This window comes from Panicum virgatum, chromosome 3K (genome assembly GCF_016808335.1).
Source record: "Panicum virgatum strain AP13 chromosome 3K, P.virgatum_v5, whole genome shotgun sequence".
In the NCBI taxonomy this organism is placed as follows: Eukaryota; Viridiplantae; Streptophyta; class Magnoliopsida; order Poales; family Poaceae; genus Panicum; species Panicum virgatum.
In genome coordinates, this window is record NC_053138.1 from 54628610 (window position 1) to 54643954 (window position 15345).

Here is a 15345-nt window from a genome sequence, read left to right on the forward strand (position 1 = left end):
CCTCCTCCTCGTCTTCAAGATATTCCAAGACGTACAAAGCCTGAATAGAAAGGATGTTTCAAGGGAGTTTTAAATTCATGTGTTAGAGCATCCCCAAAAGGTTAGCTAAAAATCCTAGCTAAATAAAGAGATAAAAGACTAGGTAAAAAAATAAAAGCTTCTCAAATGGTAGGGAACCAACAGCCTCTCCAAATTAACTCTCCAAATCACTTCTCTCTGGCACCCTCCCTCTCGTCGAGCTCCCGCCCGTGCTGCGGCCCGCCGATGGGCGCAAGCTCCGCCACCGCTGCCATCTCGATGCTGCGCACCTTGTCCGCCTAGCTTGGCTTTGCCTACTATCTCGCCTCGCCGGTTGACTTGTTTGGTGCTTTCAACAGGCAGTTTGATGCCTGATTGCTCGACCGGCACCGTCAATGGGTACTTCCTCGGCGGCAGCGGTGGTGGATTTTCGCAAGTTCTGGTGGGGAGGGAGGCGCCCCCGGCCACCGCGGCCATGGCGGCGAGGATGACGCCGGCTGTGCTCGTCGTCACGGTGGTGCTCACCGTGGTGCTGCTCGTCTCGGGCCTGCTCCACGTCCTGCGCAGGCTCTTCCTCAAAACCCACCACCCCCGCACTGGGGCTGGGGAGCACCAGCTGCAGCACCTCTTCTCCCCGGGCCACGAGGACGGCGCCGGCAGGCTCGGCCAGGCCGCCATCAATACGATGCCAGAGTTCGCTGGTATCAAAGCTTGGTTAAGGTTTTCATTACCCTAACCGGTTCGAAAACCACTTGGTGACCATGGCAAGTCTTGGTAAGTTCCCTGTGTTTCCCGGCGAGGTCTATGCTTATTAGAAAGTTCGCAAGCGAGCCTTCTTGCAAAGCATGGGAGCCGAGGTTTGGGATTTAACCAAGAACCAGGCTTATGAGGTGCTTGCCATTCGGACCACTCCTCTTCAAGTGACCGAGCACGAGGGTAACGCCAAGGCTATCAATGCCTTGTTCGTTGGTGTTTCTCGTGCGGAGTTCTCACGCGTCTAGGGTTTTCAGGAAGCCCACAAGGTTTGGACGTGCCTTGAGAATTACCACGAGGGCACAGCTCAGGTTAAGGCTAGGCTTTTCGAGACTCGCCAGCGTGAATATGAGAACTTCACACAGGGGCCGGGTGAGAGCATTGGCGACATATTCAGTCGGTTTCAATCGATTGTGAACAAAGTCAGTGCGAACAGATCTGCTAATGCCCTTGACTACACAGAGCATGAGAAGGCTCTCAAGTTGCTCTACGCACTTGACTGCTCTATGTGGGATCTCAAGGTGAACACGATCATCGAGTCTGCAGGCTATGAGACTCTAACCGTGAATGAGCTTTTCAGCAAGCTCAAGGCCACTGAGGTGGATAACCAGACACGAGCCAAGCTCAATGGTGCCCCTCCTTCCAAGAGCATTGCTCTTGTGACTGGCCCGGGTGGATCAAGCTCTAACGCTAACTCTGCTCTTGGCTTTTCTCTTGCCTCTTTGCCTTCTGTTACAGATGAGCAGTTGGAGACGCTGGGCGACGACGACTTGTGCCTCCTCATTAGCAAGTTCCAGCGTATCTACCACAACAGGTAGAGGAGAAAGAACCCCAGGTGCTACCACTGCGGTAATCCGAACCACTTCGTCGCCGACTGCCCCAAGAAGTCTGGCGGTGGCCAGAACAACAACTTTGACTACTACCGCCACCGCGACCGCGACTAGGGAGGCTCGAACAAGGAGCATCGGCGCCACAAGCACCGCAGTCGTGACCGGGACAAGGGAAGGCGCTTCGACAAGGAGTCACTCAAGAAGCGCTTCCAGTACAAGGCCAAGAAGCGGAAGAAGGCGTTCTTGGTGCAGCTCAGTGACCTCGACAACAGCTCTGACACCAACCGCTCTTCTTCACCGACCTCCGACGACGATGACAAGAAGAAGAAGAAGCGGGACAAGGAAGCCACCAGCTTCATCGGCCTTTGCTTGGCGGCCGGTCGGCGCAAGAGTTTCTGCACCATGGCGGGTGAGGCAAATGGTGCTCGTGCGTCTCCAGGTGGACATGCTACACCGATGCACGACGACTCTTCTCCTGGATCCGAGAGTGATTTAGAGGTAAACTCCACTATTGACCTGCTTGATACTGAGGTTAGGGAGTTGTACGCCGCTCTCGACAATCAGAAAAGGCTGCTTAAGGAAGCAGCTAGAGAGCGTAAGAAGCTTAGGGCTGAGCTGGCTTGTGCTAGAGAGAAATCTGGTGAGGATGAGTGCGCTGGCTGCATATCTCACATGAATGATCTTGTTGCTCTCCGTGCCAAGCATGATGAGAACGTAGCGAACTTGGATATTGCCAAGATCTCGCAGGCTGACGTGTCTCACGAGCTAGCTAGGGCCAAGCATGAGCTTGAACTGGCCAAGGACGCTCCTATCATTAGTGATGTGCTTGAATGTGATGAGTGCTCCACCTTTAAGTCTGATCTAGCTTCTTTGCAGTCTAAGTTTGCTACTGTTGTGTGTGAGCTAGAGGAGCTTAGGTCTAGGCCTGTTCTGCTTGATGCTTGTAAGCTTTGTCCCACGCTTAGGTCGGAGCTAGATGAGAAGAACGCCTTGATTAAGTCTTTGGGGAAGACTAAGGTCGTGGAGTCTAGCCCACCTATTGATTGTCATGTTTGCCCTGGTCTGATTTCTGATCTGGATAATCTTACGGTAGAGAAAGCCAACTTATAGAATGAGAACACATATCTTAGGGCGATTCTTAGTTGGGTTTCTGGTAGTGAGCCGCAGTTGGGCATGATAATCAAGCAGTTTAAGCGTGGTGATGGATTTGGGGTCGGTTACACCTACAAGAAGTCAGACTTTGACAAGCTGTATGGTAAGATAGGCAAGACTGCTAGAGTTCCTAGTGGTCTCAACACTGCTAGTACAAGCACGCAGCCTTTGCTTGTCGACCCCGTGGATGGTGTGCTGAAAGAACCACAAAAAGCACCTCCACAGAAGCAGATTTGGGTTTCAAAGCCCAATGAGCCGAGGAATCCCCTCGATACGCTCCCTGCTGCCACATCCCAGGTTGCCCTGAAGAAGAGGGCTGCTCCTCCCCGTCCAAAGGCGGGGCCTCTACCTCCTAAGAGAGAGGTGAGGTACCACTGCGATTACTGTCACAGAGATGGTCACTTGGAGGAGTTTTGCTTCAGGAGGAAGCGGGCTGTGAGGCATGAGCAGGAGAGACATAACTCGGACATGTACTCTGCTCGAGTGCATGGTCCTCCTCGGCATGGTGGTAGGCAAGATGCTAGGGCACGCCGTGTAGGTGGAGGACAGGGAGACGGTGGCGATTACCTTGCTCCAGCGGGTGGTCGCTTTGTCGGTCGTGCTCCTGGTCGTCCTCAGTACGGCTATGGACCACGATACCGAGGCTTTGGAGGAGGTTACGAGACACCACGCTTTCCTCGCGGTGGTGGTCGTCAGCCTCGCGGTAGACGGGACGGGGGATACGCTTTGCCTGATCTTGCTAACCCTTCTGTAGAGCAAATGGCTCGACACTGGTTTGCTTCACACTTTGCTAACCCCAGTGTTGAGATATTTGCTCACCCTTTGTCTCGCTACTGATGTGTAGGTTGGAGGCTTGAAGAACAGGTGGATCATGGACTCCGGTTGTTTGCGCCATATGACCGGGAATGACAAATGGTTCTCCAGCCTCACCCCAACACGCCACAAAGAATACATCATATTTGGGGATAATGGTAAGGGCAAGGTACGGGGTGTTGGCGCTGTTAGAGTTTCTGATCGCTTCACCCTGAGAGAGGATGCTTTGGTTTCAAATCTTGGCTTTAATTTGCTTTCGATTTCACAACTTCTTGAGGATGGGTTTGAAGTTCGCTTCAAGGAGGGTTGTTCTCGTGTTTTAGATTTCAGAGGAGATTTGGTTTGCCGAATTTTACCTCGCGATCGGGTTTTCTTGGTTGACTTCTCTGGAACTTCTCTTGGTCCTCCTTGTTGCTTGTTGGCTGGTCCTTCTTCTGATCTTTGGAAATGGCATAGGAGACTCGGTCATTTGAGCTTCGATTTGCTTTCTAGACTTAGCTCTCTTGACTTGATCCGAGGATTGCCCAAATTGAAGTTTGAAAATAATCTTGTTTGCCACCCGTGTCGCCACGGGAGATGGTTGCCACCTCTCATCCGCCGATTAATCAAGTGATGACCACTCACCCTGGAGAGTTGCTACATATGGACACATTTGGTCCTTCTAGGGTGATGTCTGTTGGTGGGAAGTGGTACGTTCTTGTGATCGTGGACCATTTTTCTCGCTATTCTTGGCTTTTTTTTCATGAGAACCAAGGATGAGGCTTTCGAGTTTGTTCGAGACTTGATCTTGAGGTTGAAAAACGAGCTACCCCAGGCCATGAGAGCGATTCGCAGTGACAATGGCACAGAATTCAAAAATACTCGTTTTGACACCTTTTGCAGTGATCAAGGTCTTGAACACCAGTATTCTTCCCCCTACACTCTATAGTAGAATGGAGTTGTAGAACGGAAGAATCGGACGCTGGTTGAGATGGCTAGGACGATACTCGATGAGCATAGGACTCCTAGAAAGTACTGGGCTAAGGCGGTTAACACCGCTTGTTATGTGTCCAATCATATTTTCTTGCGTGCTTTCATGCACAAGACTTCTTATGAGTTGCGATTTGGACACCAGCCCCGTGTTGACCATCTCAGAGTTTTCGGTTGCTGGTGTTTTGTGCTGAAGGAAGGAAATCTTGATAAGTTTGAGTCTCGATCGTCTGACGGTATTTTTATCAGTTATGCTTCTCACTCTAGAGCTTACCGTGTGCTGATTATTGATACTAACATCGTCAGAGAGACTTGTGAAGTCACTTTCGACGAGACTGCACCGTGCACTTTTTCTGTCTTTGAGGTTGCAGGAGATGATGAGCTCGGGACCCCCATCTTTGAAGATGAGGAGGAAGAAGTTGCGGAGGGTGATGCTGAGGCTACCACGCATGCTGTGGACCCAGTTGTCTCCGCCACGAGCTCGGACGATGATGATGGCCCCGACCGGATTACATCTACTTCCCGAGGGCCGATTGAGCAGGTGACTCAGCCTTCACCAGCTGCACCTGAGGAGACACCAGCTTTGATTGAGGAGGAGGCGACTTCGACAAGGGAAGCACAGCGACACATTCAGCGTCGTCATCCACCTCAGCAGATGCTAGGTGACCTTAACGAGCGAGTCACACGATCTAAGGTAACAAGTATTGCTGGCTTTGCTCATTCAGCGTTTGTTGCCTCTTTCGAGCCCAAAGATGTTGGACACGCACTTTCTGACTCCAATTGGGTCAATGCCATACATGAGGAACTTGAAAATTTTGAAAGGAATCAGGTTTGGGTTTTGGTTGAGCCTCCGCCTGCTTGTAACCCCATTGGAACCAAGTGGGTTTTCAAGAACAAGAAAGGTGAAGATGGGTTGGTAGTGCGGAATAAGGCTCAACTTGTATCCCAGGGGTTTTGCCAAAAAGAGGATATTAATTATAAGGAAACTTTTGCCCCGGTAGCGCGCTTAGAGGCGATTCGAATTTTTTTTGCATTTGCTGCTTCCAAGGGTTTTAAAGTTTTCCAAATGGATGTGAAATCTGCTTTCCTAAATGGTTTTATTGAAGAGGAAGTTTATGTGAAACAACCCCTGGTTTGGAAAATTCCAAATTTCCAAACCGGGTTTACAAACTTCAGAAAGCTCTTTATGGTTTGAAACAGGCGCCTAGAGTTTGGTACGATAGACTTAAAAATTTCTTGCTTGCTCAAGGTTTTAAAATGGGGTGTGTTGATAAAACCCTGTTCCTCATGCGCTCTGGCTCTGACTTTTTGTTGGTTCAGATTTACGTGGATGATATCATCTTTGGTGGCTCTTCTCACGCTCTTGTTTCCAAGTTTTCTGAACAGATGTCCAGGGAGTTCGAGATGAGCATGATGGGTGAGCTGCAGTTCTTCCTCGGGCTACAGATCAAGCAAACTTTCCGGGGCACGTTCGTCCATCAAGCCAAGTACACCAAGGACTTGCTGCGGAAGTTCGACATGAGTGACTTGTCTCCTCAGCCGACTCCGATCAGCACATCGACGGCGCTTGATGCGGACTTGGATGGCGAGGTGGTGGACCAGAAGGAGTACAGGAGCATGATTGGCTCTCTCCTGTACCTGACGGCGACCCGACCGGACATTCAGTTCGGGATCGGCCTCTGTGCGCGATATCAGACTTCGCAGCGTACCTCCCACAAGCAAGTGGTGAAACGCATCTTTAGGTACCTCAAGTTCACTCTTGAATTCGGTCTTTGGTATTCTGTGGATTCATCTCTTGTTTTGGTTGGTTTTTTGGATGCCGATTTTGGTGGGTGTCGGTTGGATCGCAAGTCGACTTCCGGTACCTGTAACTTTCTTGGTGCATCGTTGGTTTCGTGGTCTCTCGCAAGCAAGCTAGTGTAGCGCTTTCTTCCACAGAAGCCGAATACATTGCCGCTGCTAGTTGCTGCTCTCAGATTCTTTGGATGAAACAAACCTTGCAGGATTATGGGTTGAGTTTTGGTAGGGTTCCCATCTCTGTAGACAACATGTCTGCCATTAGCATTGCAAAGAACCCTGTCCTACACTCCAAAACCAAACACATAGATATCCGGTTCCACTTCCTGCGAGATAACCATGAGAGAGGCCACATAGACATGATCCATGTCCCTTCAGAGAGGCAAACTGCAGATATCCTCACCAAACCACTTGAGCAAGACACCTTTGCTCGCTTGCGAGGGGAGCTTGGGGTTTGTTACCCCTTTTGATCACTGACTTCTCTTTGGTTAGTTTTTTTAGGTCTTTATTTTTGTTTCTCTTCGCTTTCTAGCTTCTGATAGATACATTTGCATTGTACATGTTTGCATTTCGCATTGCTTCACTACACTGGCATTCTTGTATACACTGTTATGATCCTCTAGTGCTTGCTAGTGTAGTTTCTTAGACTTGATCATTTATAGCTTGCTCTTCAGTATATGTCATATCAACTGAGTTAAGCTATTTTGATTTGAAAATCTGAAAACACGATCAGGGGTCTTGGCTTCTGGCATGTTAGGTTGTATTGATATGCTTTGCTATCCTATTCATGCTAGTGTGGCTTTCAATCTTTGACATGAGCTAAAATTGTTAAAAAAATTTAATATATGTCTGAAATGGAATGAAACGATCCAGGTGGGATTGCTTGTCGCACTGATCGAGCTTTCGGGACGGCTCACATAGCACTTGTGAGAACCCGGGCAAGACTGTGCATGACTGAAGCGAGTGCCTTAAGCTTCTGACTGCCCTTGGCATAGGCTTGGTCTCGCTGCTAAGTAAAGCATGACAAGCTTTCAACCCTTGGCAGAAACACTTGCTTGATATTACCTGTTAACTCTTCGTTCAAATGCAAGTTTTGGGGAGCAGAATTGATTAATGATAAAATATATTGGCTGCTTTGGATCACCCTGTATGATTCTGGTAAGCACTGCTTTCTTTCTCCTACTTGCTGTTGCTAGATCATGGGTGATGCTTTTATTTTTGCTGAACTGAACTTGCTAGCTCTAGACTTGATTGATATACCCTGTTGAGCTAGATTCAGTTCCTGTTTATGAAGCACACATGCCTATCACTAGATGATCATATCTTTGTATGCCTGAATGTTTCACTTACACCCTTTGCACGACATTCATTGCATAGCATGATTTCAGGGGGAGGTTTAGGCATATTTTAGGCTTGATGTGTGCATGTGCCAACAAGGGGGAGAATTTTTGGGAGAAGTGATCGAACAAGGGGGAGACTTGAGACTTGTTTCAGTTTTGAAAAACTTGTTGCGCACAGGGCTTTGAGAGTGCATACATGTGGTGAGAGGTGCACTGGTAAGGGGGAAATGCATTTCAGTGGGAGTTTCTACTTTGTTTAGCTCCTGGTTTTCCCTTCGCTTCTTGCATGACTGCGTCGAGCTTTACCTCTGTCTTCGAGGAGTCATGTTTTGGCTTTTGATCGATTGCGTCGAGCCGTTGCCCTTGTCTTAGGGAATCGATCTTTGCTTGAGTAAGTGACTGTTCTTGCCTTTCTGAGCTTTTTGTCACTTACTAGAGTTCTTCACTTTCTTTTTGCCATTTTTTATTTTTCACTTCTCTGGTTACAGGTGGTGTGTTGACAATGCACTCAACAAGGGGGAGATTGAGGAATGAGCAGTACTCACTCCTGGCTGTGATGAGTGAATTGTCAACCGTGCGGTGTGATCGTGTGCTTGGTCTTTGGTTGCAGGTACACGGGAGTTGAGTGTCGACGGAGAGCTGCTGTGGAGGTGCTGTGGCCGATGGACCGTGCCGTAGACGGCGGTGAAGGGCAGCCGGGACCGGAGTTCGGGCCGGGCGGTAGCTGTGGCGTCCACTCCTGGATCGAGGGCGCAAGCACCGGTGGATGGCGGGTTTCTTGGTTTGCGCCACAAAACCAAGTTGGCGGACGGCGGTTGAAGATGCCAAGTCGTGGAGGCACGGGCGTTGGTCTCGGGACTGGCGGAGGAACGGGCGTCGACGGCGTCTAGGGCCTCGCTGCGGGCGAGGAGGTGACGGGCATCGGGCGGCATCTAGGGCCGTCAGGAGGCCGAGGCGGGAACGGCGTCCAGGGCCACGGCGTGGAGGCGGGAATCTTCCCGCGTGTGGAGTTTTGGCGGTTTCTCAAAACCGGCCACCTACCCGAGTTTCACGGACCCTCCAAAACCGCGGACCGGATCTTCATCTACGTGGTGGCATCGTGGAGTAGACTTCGATTCGAAGAAAGAACCTCGGCCGTCGGATGAGTCCTTGTATCTTTTTCCGGTTTTGCCCCTACGGGCTTTCTAGTGTCTAATTAAGTCTAGGGGTAGTTTAGTCTTTTAGTTCTAGAGTTAGTGGGCATAAATATCCCCTCACCCACTCTCTCTCTTTCTTCCTCTCTCTTTTTCCAGGACAGCACGCACGCCTCTCCCCTCTCCCGTGTGCCCTCTCTCCATTCCTCTCTTCCTCCCTTTCTCTTCTCTAGGGTAGGATTTGGAGAATGGATTTTTGAGACCTTGTATTGGATTTGATTAGGAAAGGAGGCCCTATCCTCCTTGTGCCCTCCGGGGTTTTGATCTTGCATCAAATTCATGGGTCATAATCCTCTCGTGTGATGATTTTCGTTTTGATTTGATGAGTTTTGGTGCACGAGTTTTTGGTGGCTTTCCGAGCTCTTTGTGATGGATCCAAACCGTTTCTATTAGTCCAAGATCAGTAGGATTCACGAGCTCCCTTGAATTGACGTACTTGCGTTTTTGAGAAAACCCCGTTTTTGCTCGGGAATTCCTCGATTCCTCCCTAACCATGGAGTGATTTGTCGATTCATTCCGTGGACATGTTCACAAGTCCCTTGTGATCATGCCTACAAAATTTGGTGAGATTTTGACTTGATTTGATTCTCCAATCATCGAGTTTTTCAAGTGTCGCGGGCTGAAAAATCGTTTCTGGGCACGGGCAGACTTTTTCCTATCACCGGGTAAACCGGCGCTTGTAATATGCTGCGTCGGATCAACCGGTGAGTAGGTTTTTCAGCTGTTAGGGTTTTGGTGTTTGAGTTGTTGCACCGGCGTATAGAAGGCTCGTAGCATCGGTTCAACTGGTGTTCAGTGTGATACGTTTGCAGTCTCTCTGGGCAACTGCACCAATGTTTTAAATTAAATTTGTCGGATCATCCGGTGCACTATCGCCGGTTGAACCGACGCTGTTCAAACCTATACGTCGGATCAACCGGTGCTTGCTTTGTCGTGCTGCCGGCTCTGTGACATCGGTTAAACCGGTGAAGACCTTCTTCACTCGTTGGTTTAACCGGTGCTCATATACCGTGCGTTCTCTGTCGCTGCTACTGCGTATTTGCTTCCGCACCTTGTCTCGCTTGTTCTTATGGTGTTTTGTGTTGGTGTAGCTCATCCATAGCTACTCCATACTACACCTAGGATTCTAGGGTCGGGTGTGTACTTGGGATCTTAAGCCGAGCTTCCGATTTTGTTAGTTTTTGATCGGCTCCCATTCACCCCCCTCTGGTCACCTTTTCGGTCCCTCATTCGCGTACGGCGAGCTCCCCGGCACTACTGCGGCCGCCAGCAAGAAGGGGAAGGAGAAGGCGGCTCGACCATTCGACTGCGCCGTCTGCCTCTGCGAGTTCGCCGACCACGACCGCCTCCGCCTGCTCCCGGCCTGCGGCCACACGTTCCATGTCGCGTGCATCGATGTCTGGCTCTGCTCCAGCGCCAATTGCCCGCTCTCCGCACCAAGCTCACAGCGCGTGACCTCGCCGCCGCCGCGGACGCGCAGGACGTCAAGGAACACATGCGGCAGGAGGAGGATCAGGCGCCAGACGCGACCGCCGCGAGCACCATCGTGCTCCCCGTCAGGCTCAGCCAGTTCACGAACACCGGCGGGCGCGAGCTCCGCAGCCGGCACCATCTCGATGCTATGCACCTTGTTCGCCACCACCATCTCCCCCCGTTCTCGTACGCGCCTGCGCTAGGCCGTGCGGCTGCCTTCCCTGCGCTGCAGCACCCCCCGCAGGCACGCGCGCCGCCTGTCTGGAGGGCGGGAGAGGCGCGGGAGGGCGGGAGAGGAGGGGGAAAGAGCCGGGGAGCGAGATGCCGAGCCGCCACCGCTCGGCAAAGATGCCGAGCGATAGGGGGGGAATCACGAGCCGGTTCGCGAGCGGGGATGGATGCCGAGTCCGTTGGATAGGTGTTTTTGACTGTTTTCTAATTTTTACCTAGCCATATTCTTTTAGAGAGTCTCTTGGAGATTTTACAATGCTTTACCGTGGTATCTAGTTTTGCTGCTACGAAGGAGCGAGGACTATCGACGACTATGATTGGGCCCTGGACAGGTTGGATCCGGCCCAGTGCTTCCGCGGCAGATGCTACTCGTTGGATATGGACTCGACGGCAGATCGAGTGTGCAGGCAGAGGGACAAATTCCTGCACGCTCGTTTTCTAGTCTTTACCTAAAATCTTTTGAAGTTGCTCTAATATTAGAGGTATAACATAGAAATGGTACATCCAGCAGTAGACACCGATATCGCACAAGACGACAACAAATTAAACACACTGAATCAGAGTCAGGGGCTGAGCTTATTAAGCCGCAGGCGAACGCCCATACAAGGAAGGCAACAAACTAAACAAACCGGCCAGTAGTTGTATCATATCGGAGAACGCTAGCTGGAGTGGAAATTAAAAACACAAACAAACAGTAGACTTGATATATAAACTCATGGCATCGGAGATAGAATTGAAGCTTCTGGAGGATTTAATTAATTTCCAAACCATCTGGCGCTGGTACCCCGTGGTCTCCCTCCAGCATCTCAAGTCGTCGATCTGGGTGTTGCGCTGGTTCCTCGTCGCCTCCCTCCAGCATCTGAAGCTTGTCGGCCAGGGTTTTGGCACCCTTGAGCGAGAGGACGAGCCAGACGTAGGAGAGGAACTCACCACCTTCACCCAAGCTCTTAGCGTGCAGGTAGCCCCTGCACATGCTGGCGGAGTAGAAGAGCATGCCCAGCCACACCCGGTACATCACCTTCCAGCGCGTGGACGGGTCAAGGTTCCGCAGCTCCTTTGCAAGACTGCATGCCTTGGGGATGTGGAAGAAAGATTTTACCTCCTTGTATTCAGCTTCGTTATCGATGTCGATGGGCACCTGCAAGTGGAAAATGTTCAGCAGCTCTTTGCAAGACTGCATGCCTTGGGGATGTGGAAGAAAGATTTTACCTCCTTGTATTCAACTTCGTTATCGATGTCGATGGGCACCTGCAAGTGGAAATGTTCAGGCTATCAGCACTCGTCATACTCTAAATTTATTCTTTAAAAGAAATATTCTATTCTGTTCATCGATATTCTCTCCTCTATACTTAGTTTTTCCGCACCCGTCATACTCTATATCTCATCCACTATACCAACTACCCCTCGGTGGGACCCACATGTCAGTCTCCCCCTCTATTTTTTTACTCCCCAGTGCCCTCCCTCCCTCGGTGTCTATCTCTCCCTCGACTGCCTCCTCTGCTCCTCCGCCTCCCCTTCTTCTCCACTGCGCCTCCCCTCGCCAGTCAGGCCCGCTTGCCCCCGCAGCCATCGTCGAGGCCGACCTCGCCTTCGCCCCAATCCCTGCGACGTCGCGCCGCTCATCTTCAAGGCCCTCGCCCTCTCCTCCCTGCAAGGCCGCCGCGGGCGGGCGAGCTCCCGCACCGGACCGGCGTGCAGGCCAGGCGGCGGCCCTCCTCATCCCCCCTCCTTCCTCGCGCTCCCTCGAGCTCGGTGGCCCTCCTTGTATTGAGCTTGGGTATGTGGCAAGAAAGATTTTACCTCCTTGTATTGAGCTTCAATACCGATGTCGATGATCTTGGTCAGGTCGTCTTCGCTGAGTGGCTGGCCGCTGTTATCTACCATGGTGCGGTCCAAGATGGACTTGAACTCATCCATGGCTTCACTGACCAGGTGCCGCCTGCTGCCGGTGAGCAGCATGTCCGGGTGGAAATTCAGCAGCCGAGCCATGTAGCTGGATATTGCTTCCGTGCACTTGATGCGTAGCCAGTGTGAGTCTTGCTCGCTGTTGGCGGGAGGACGACCTTCCAAGCGGAAGCAGAGGTCGGTGGCGATGTGCCAGACGAGGACGCTCCTGTCGAACGACCCACGCAGGGCGTGCCGTACCTCGGGGCCGCACACCATCTGCTGCTCCTCACTTAGAGCCCAGTTGGCCGCGCCCGGCGGGCGGCTGCTGATCTGCCTCTGCTGCGGCATTGTTGTCTCGACATTGCCGCCTGATCCGTGTGGCTGTGGCACCGTGAAGACCCTGTAATTGGTAAGGTCGCGGCCCGGTGGAATATCCACCAGATCTGCAAGGACCATCTCCGACACATTCTTGTACAATGTGTAGTCTCGACCGCCGCCGCAGCAGCCTCCGCACTTGCAGTACTCGAGATACTCCTCCTCGCAGTCCATGCTGGTGGCGCACTTGAGCAGCAGGCACCCAATGTCCTTGTTCCTCCGCCGGAGAACCGCGTCCACGAGGTTGTAGCCTGGCACCGTCTCGCACAAGGCCGGGACGCTTCTTGCGGACATGGCCCGGTACAGCAGCTGGCGGATGAACACCGCGAAAAAATCCAGCGCAGCGGTGAGGCACAGGAGGATGTACGTGATCTTCACGTCGGTGCGGTCGTACCCATCCTTGTGGCTCGTCACAAACAGCGTCAGGGCGGCGGTGTGCAGGATCGGCACCACCAGCACATGGTAGACCAGGTATGTGCGAGTGAAAACCAAATTAGCTCTGGTGTAGATGAGCCCAAACGCGCCACGCAGCCAGCGCTTCAGCTCCTCCGCCTTGGGGCTCAGAGGCCGAAGAACATCCTGGACATTTCGAGCTCTGCGCCGCTGCACAAGGTCGTCGGCAGCAGCTGACAGCGACATGTCCGAGAGCACCATATAGACTTTATCTGCCGCCGACAAGCGCACATTATCCTCCTCACCCGCCGCCTGCTCCGGCGGCTGCTTCTTCTTGCTCGACTCGGTGAAGGTGAAGCAGTTGTGCCAACCCACACCTGCAGGCAGCAGGCTACTAAGCTTCTCGCCGGACTTGGTGGTGGTGGAGCAGCTGTACCAGTCGGAGAACAAAAGGTCGTCCAGGTACACCGCCAGTCTTGTACGCTCCTGCGTTCCTTGTATCGTCGCCGACACGGACGCCAGCCTATTGATGCTGGCTTTCTTGAGGGCCCATGGCTTCTCGCTGAAACTGATGACCCCGATGATGAAGAGCAGGATCGCCGACGCCAGTAGCTTCCAGTCGCTGGGGTTAGGCCACGACTTGTAGAAGGCGTACAGGGCAACCGCGACCTGGGACACCAGCGTCACGGTGTGCCTTGTCCACAGCTCGTTGTCTTCGATGGTGTAGGCAGTCAGCTCCTCCTGCCCGCCGAGATGGATGAGCAGGACAGGAGCCCATAGGACCTCCAGGATCCTCGCCTTATTATTGTTCGCAATGCAATCACAGCTGCTGCTGCCGGTCGCCCTGGCGTGACGGTTGAAGAGGGTGGCGAGCGCATAGATGGCCAGAGCATCGCTGCTAATGTATGCAAGCCATATGCATAGCCTGAAGCAGCGCCGGACGGTGTACTTGCGCATGGGGGCAGCCACCAGAAGAAACCACTGAATGCCGAGGCTGCCGAGGACGAGGATGCGCAGCTGCCAGCTGTCCCACCATCTCACAGCACTCCACACATCCTCCATCTCTCTCTCTCTCTGTGTCTTTCGGCAAGCAAGGGCAAAGGTCTAGTGGTGCGCAATGGTCGCGGACCATTAGTAGTACGTACTATATATACATTAACTAAATAGTACATGTCGGATTAACTTGTTCGCATGTTCGATACATTTATTAGGAACCCTTTAGCTTTAAACGCATGTGGAGTACTAATAGCATTTTAATTTGAAGTTCTAGCTAGAAACCATTCTGATTGGGCGCCACACGTTATCGAAGGCACAAAGGAAAAGAAGAAAAAGAAAAAGAAAAAGAACGAAAAAGGCAAAGTCGGCAGGCTAGCTGTATTGCAGCTTTGTTACTATCCCTAGCCTCTAACCTTTGCGTGTCCTGTGTCCATTATGATATTCCAAGGTCTCACGTGGTCTCACGTGTTAGAGCATCTTCAGGTCCCCAATAATCCTTTTCCAATAACTGCTATTGGGAGATGTCTCAAAAGCAATGTTAGGATTATTGGGGAATTGCTTTTGCAGTCTCCCAATAGTTGTCCCAATACAACTAACATATTGGGAGAGTACGAACCCTCCCTTTATTTGAGGGGAGTTGGGGGAAATATTGGGACAACGTATGATAAAAAATATGTTGATCCATGACAATTAAATTTCGTCACAGATCACTAAAAAATCGTCATAAAACAGTATCTATGACGATATGAAATTACGTCATGTATTGTGCGTCGCAGATCACACCTCGTGACGTTCCTTATAAAATCGTCACAGATTGCTTGATCCATGACGTTTTGAAACTGTCATAGAATGTCCCCGGGCCCCCGAAGCCCAACCCAAGCCCATTTTTTATGACAAAAATAAACATCATAAGCAGTGTAATATTCGTCATGGATTCAATTGCCATGTCACATGTTGATGACATGGAGGATGATGTGGGTGGTGACATGGCAATGACATTGATGGCAATGATGATGTGTCAATGGACGTGGCTGATGACATGGTTGCTGACATGGCGATGATGTGGAAAGTAGTGGTGATGTGGCAAGTGATGACATGACATATGACGTCGGCCCCACAACCCAT

General features: G+C 51.5%; 1 protein-coding gene across 1 annotated transcript; it reads right to left on the bottom strand.

Annotated features, from left to right (window-relative positions):
* Positions 1-11092: 11092 nt before the first annotated feature.
* Positions 11093-14347, bottom strand: LOC120699690. The gene is made up of 3 exons (XM_039983722.1): positions 12370-14347; positions 11779-11817; positions 11093-11707 (listed from the first exon to the last, which is right to left on the bottom strand). The coding sequence occupies exons 1-3, from the start codon at positions 14284-14286 to the stop codon at positions 11321-11323; spliced, it is 2343 nt and encodes a 780-aa protein (XP_039839656.1). The 5' UTR covers positions 14287-14347; the 3' UTR covers positions 11093-11320.
* Between the last annotated feature and the right edge of the window lie 998 nt (positions 14348-15345).

What these genes read in the sequence shown, in the direction of transcription:
- LOC120699690 (XM_039983722.1), bottom strand. Translation starts at nt 14,286, where the DNA reads ATGGAGGATGTGTGGAGTGCTGTGAGATGGTGGGACAGCTGGCAGCTG. An exon ending in TTGAAGCTCAATACAAGGAG is followed by an intron (nt 11,818 to 12,369) that starts GTAAAATCTTTC and finishes TTCCACTTGCAG; the next exon opens with GTGCCCATCGACATCGATAA. An exon ending in ACGAAGTTGAATACAAGGAG is followed by an intron (nt 11,708 to 11,778) that starts GTAAAATCTTTC and finishes TTCCACTTGCAG; the next exon opens with GTGCCCATCGACATCGATAA.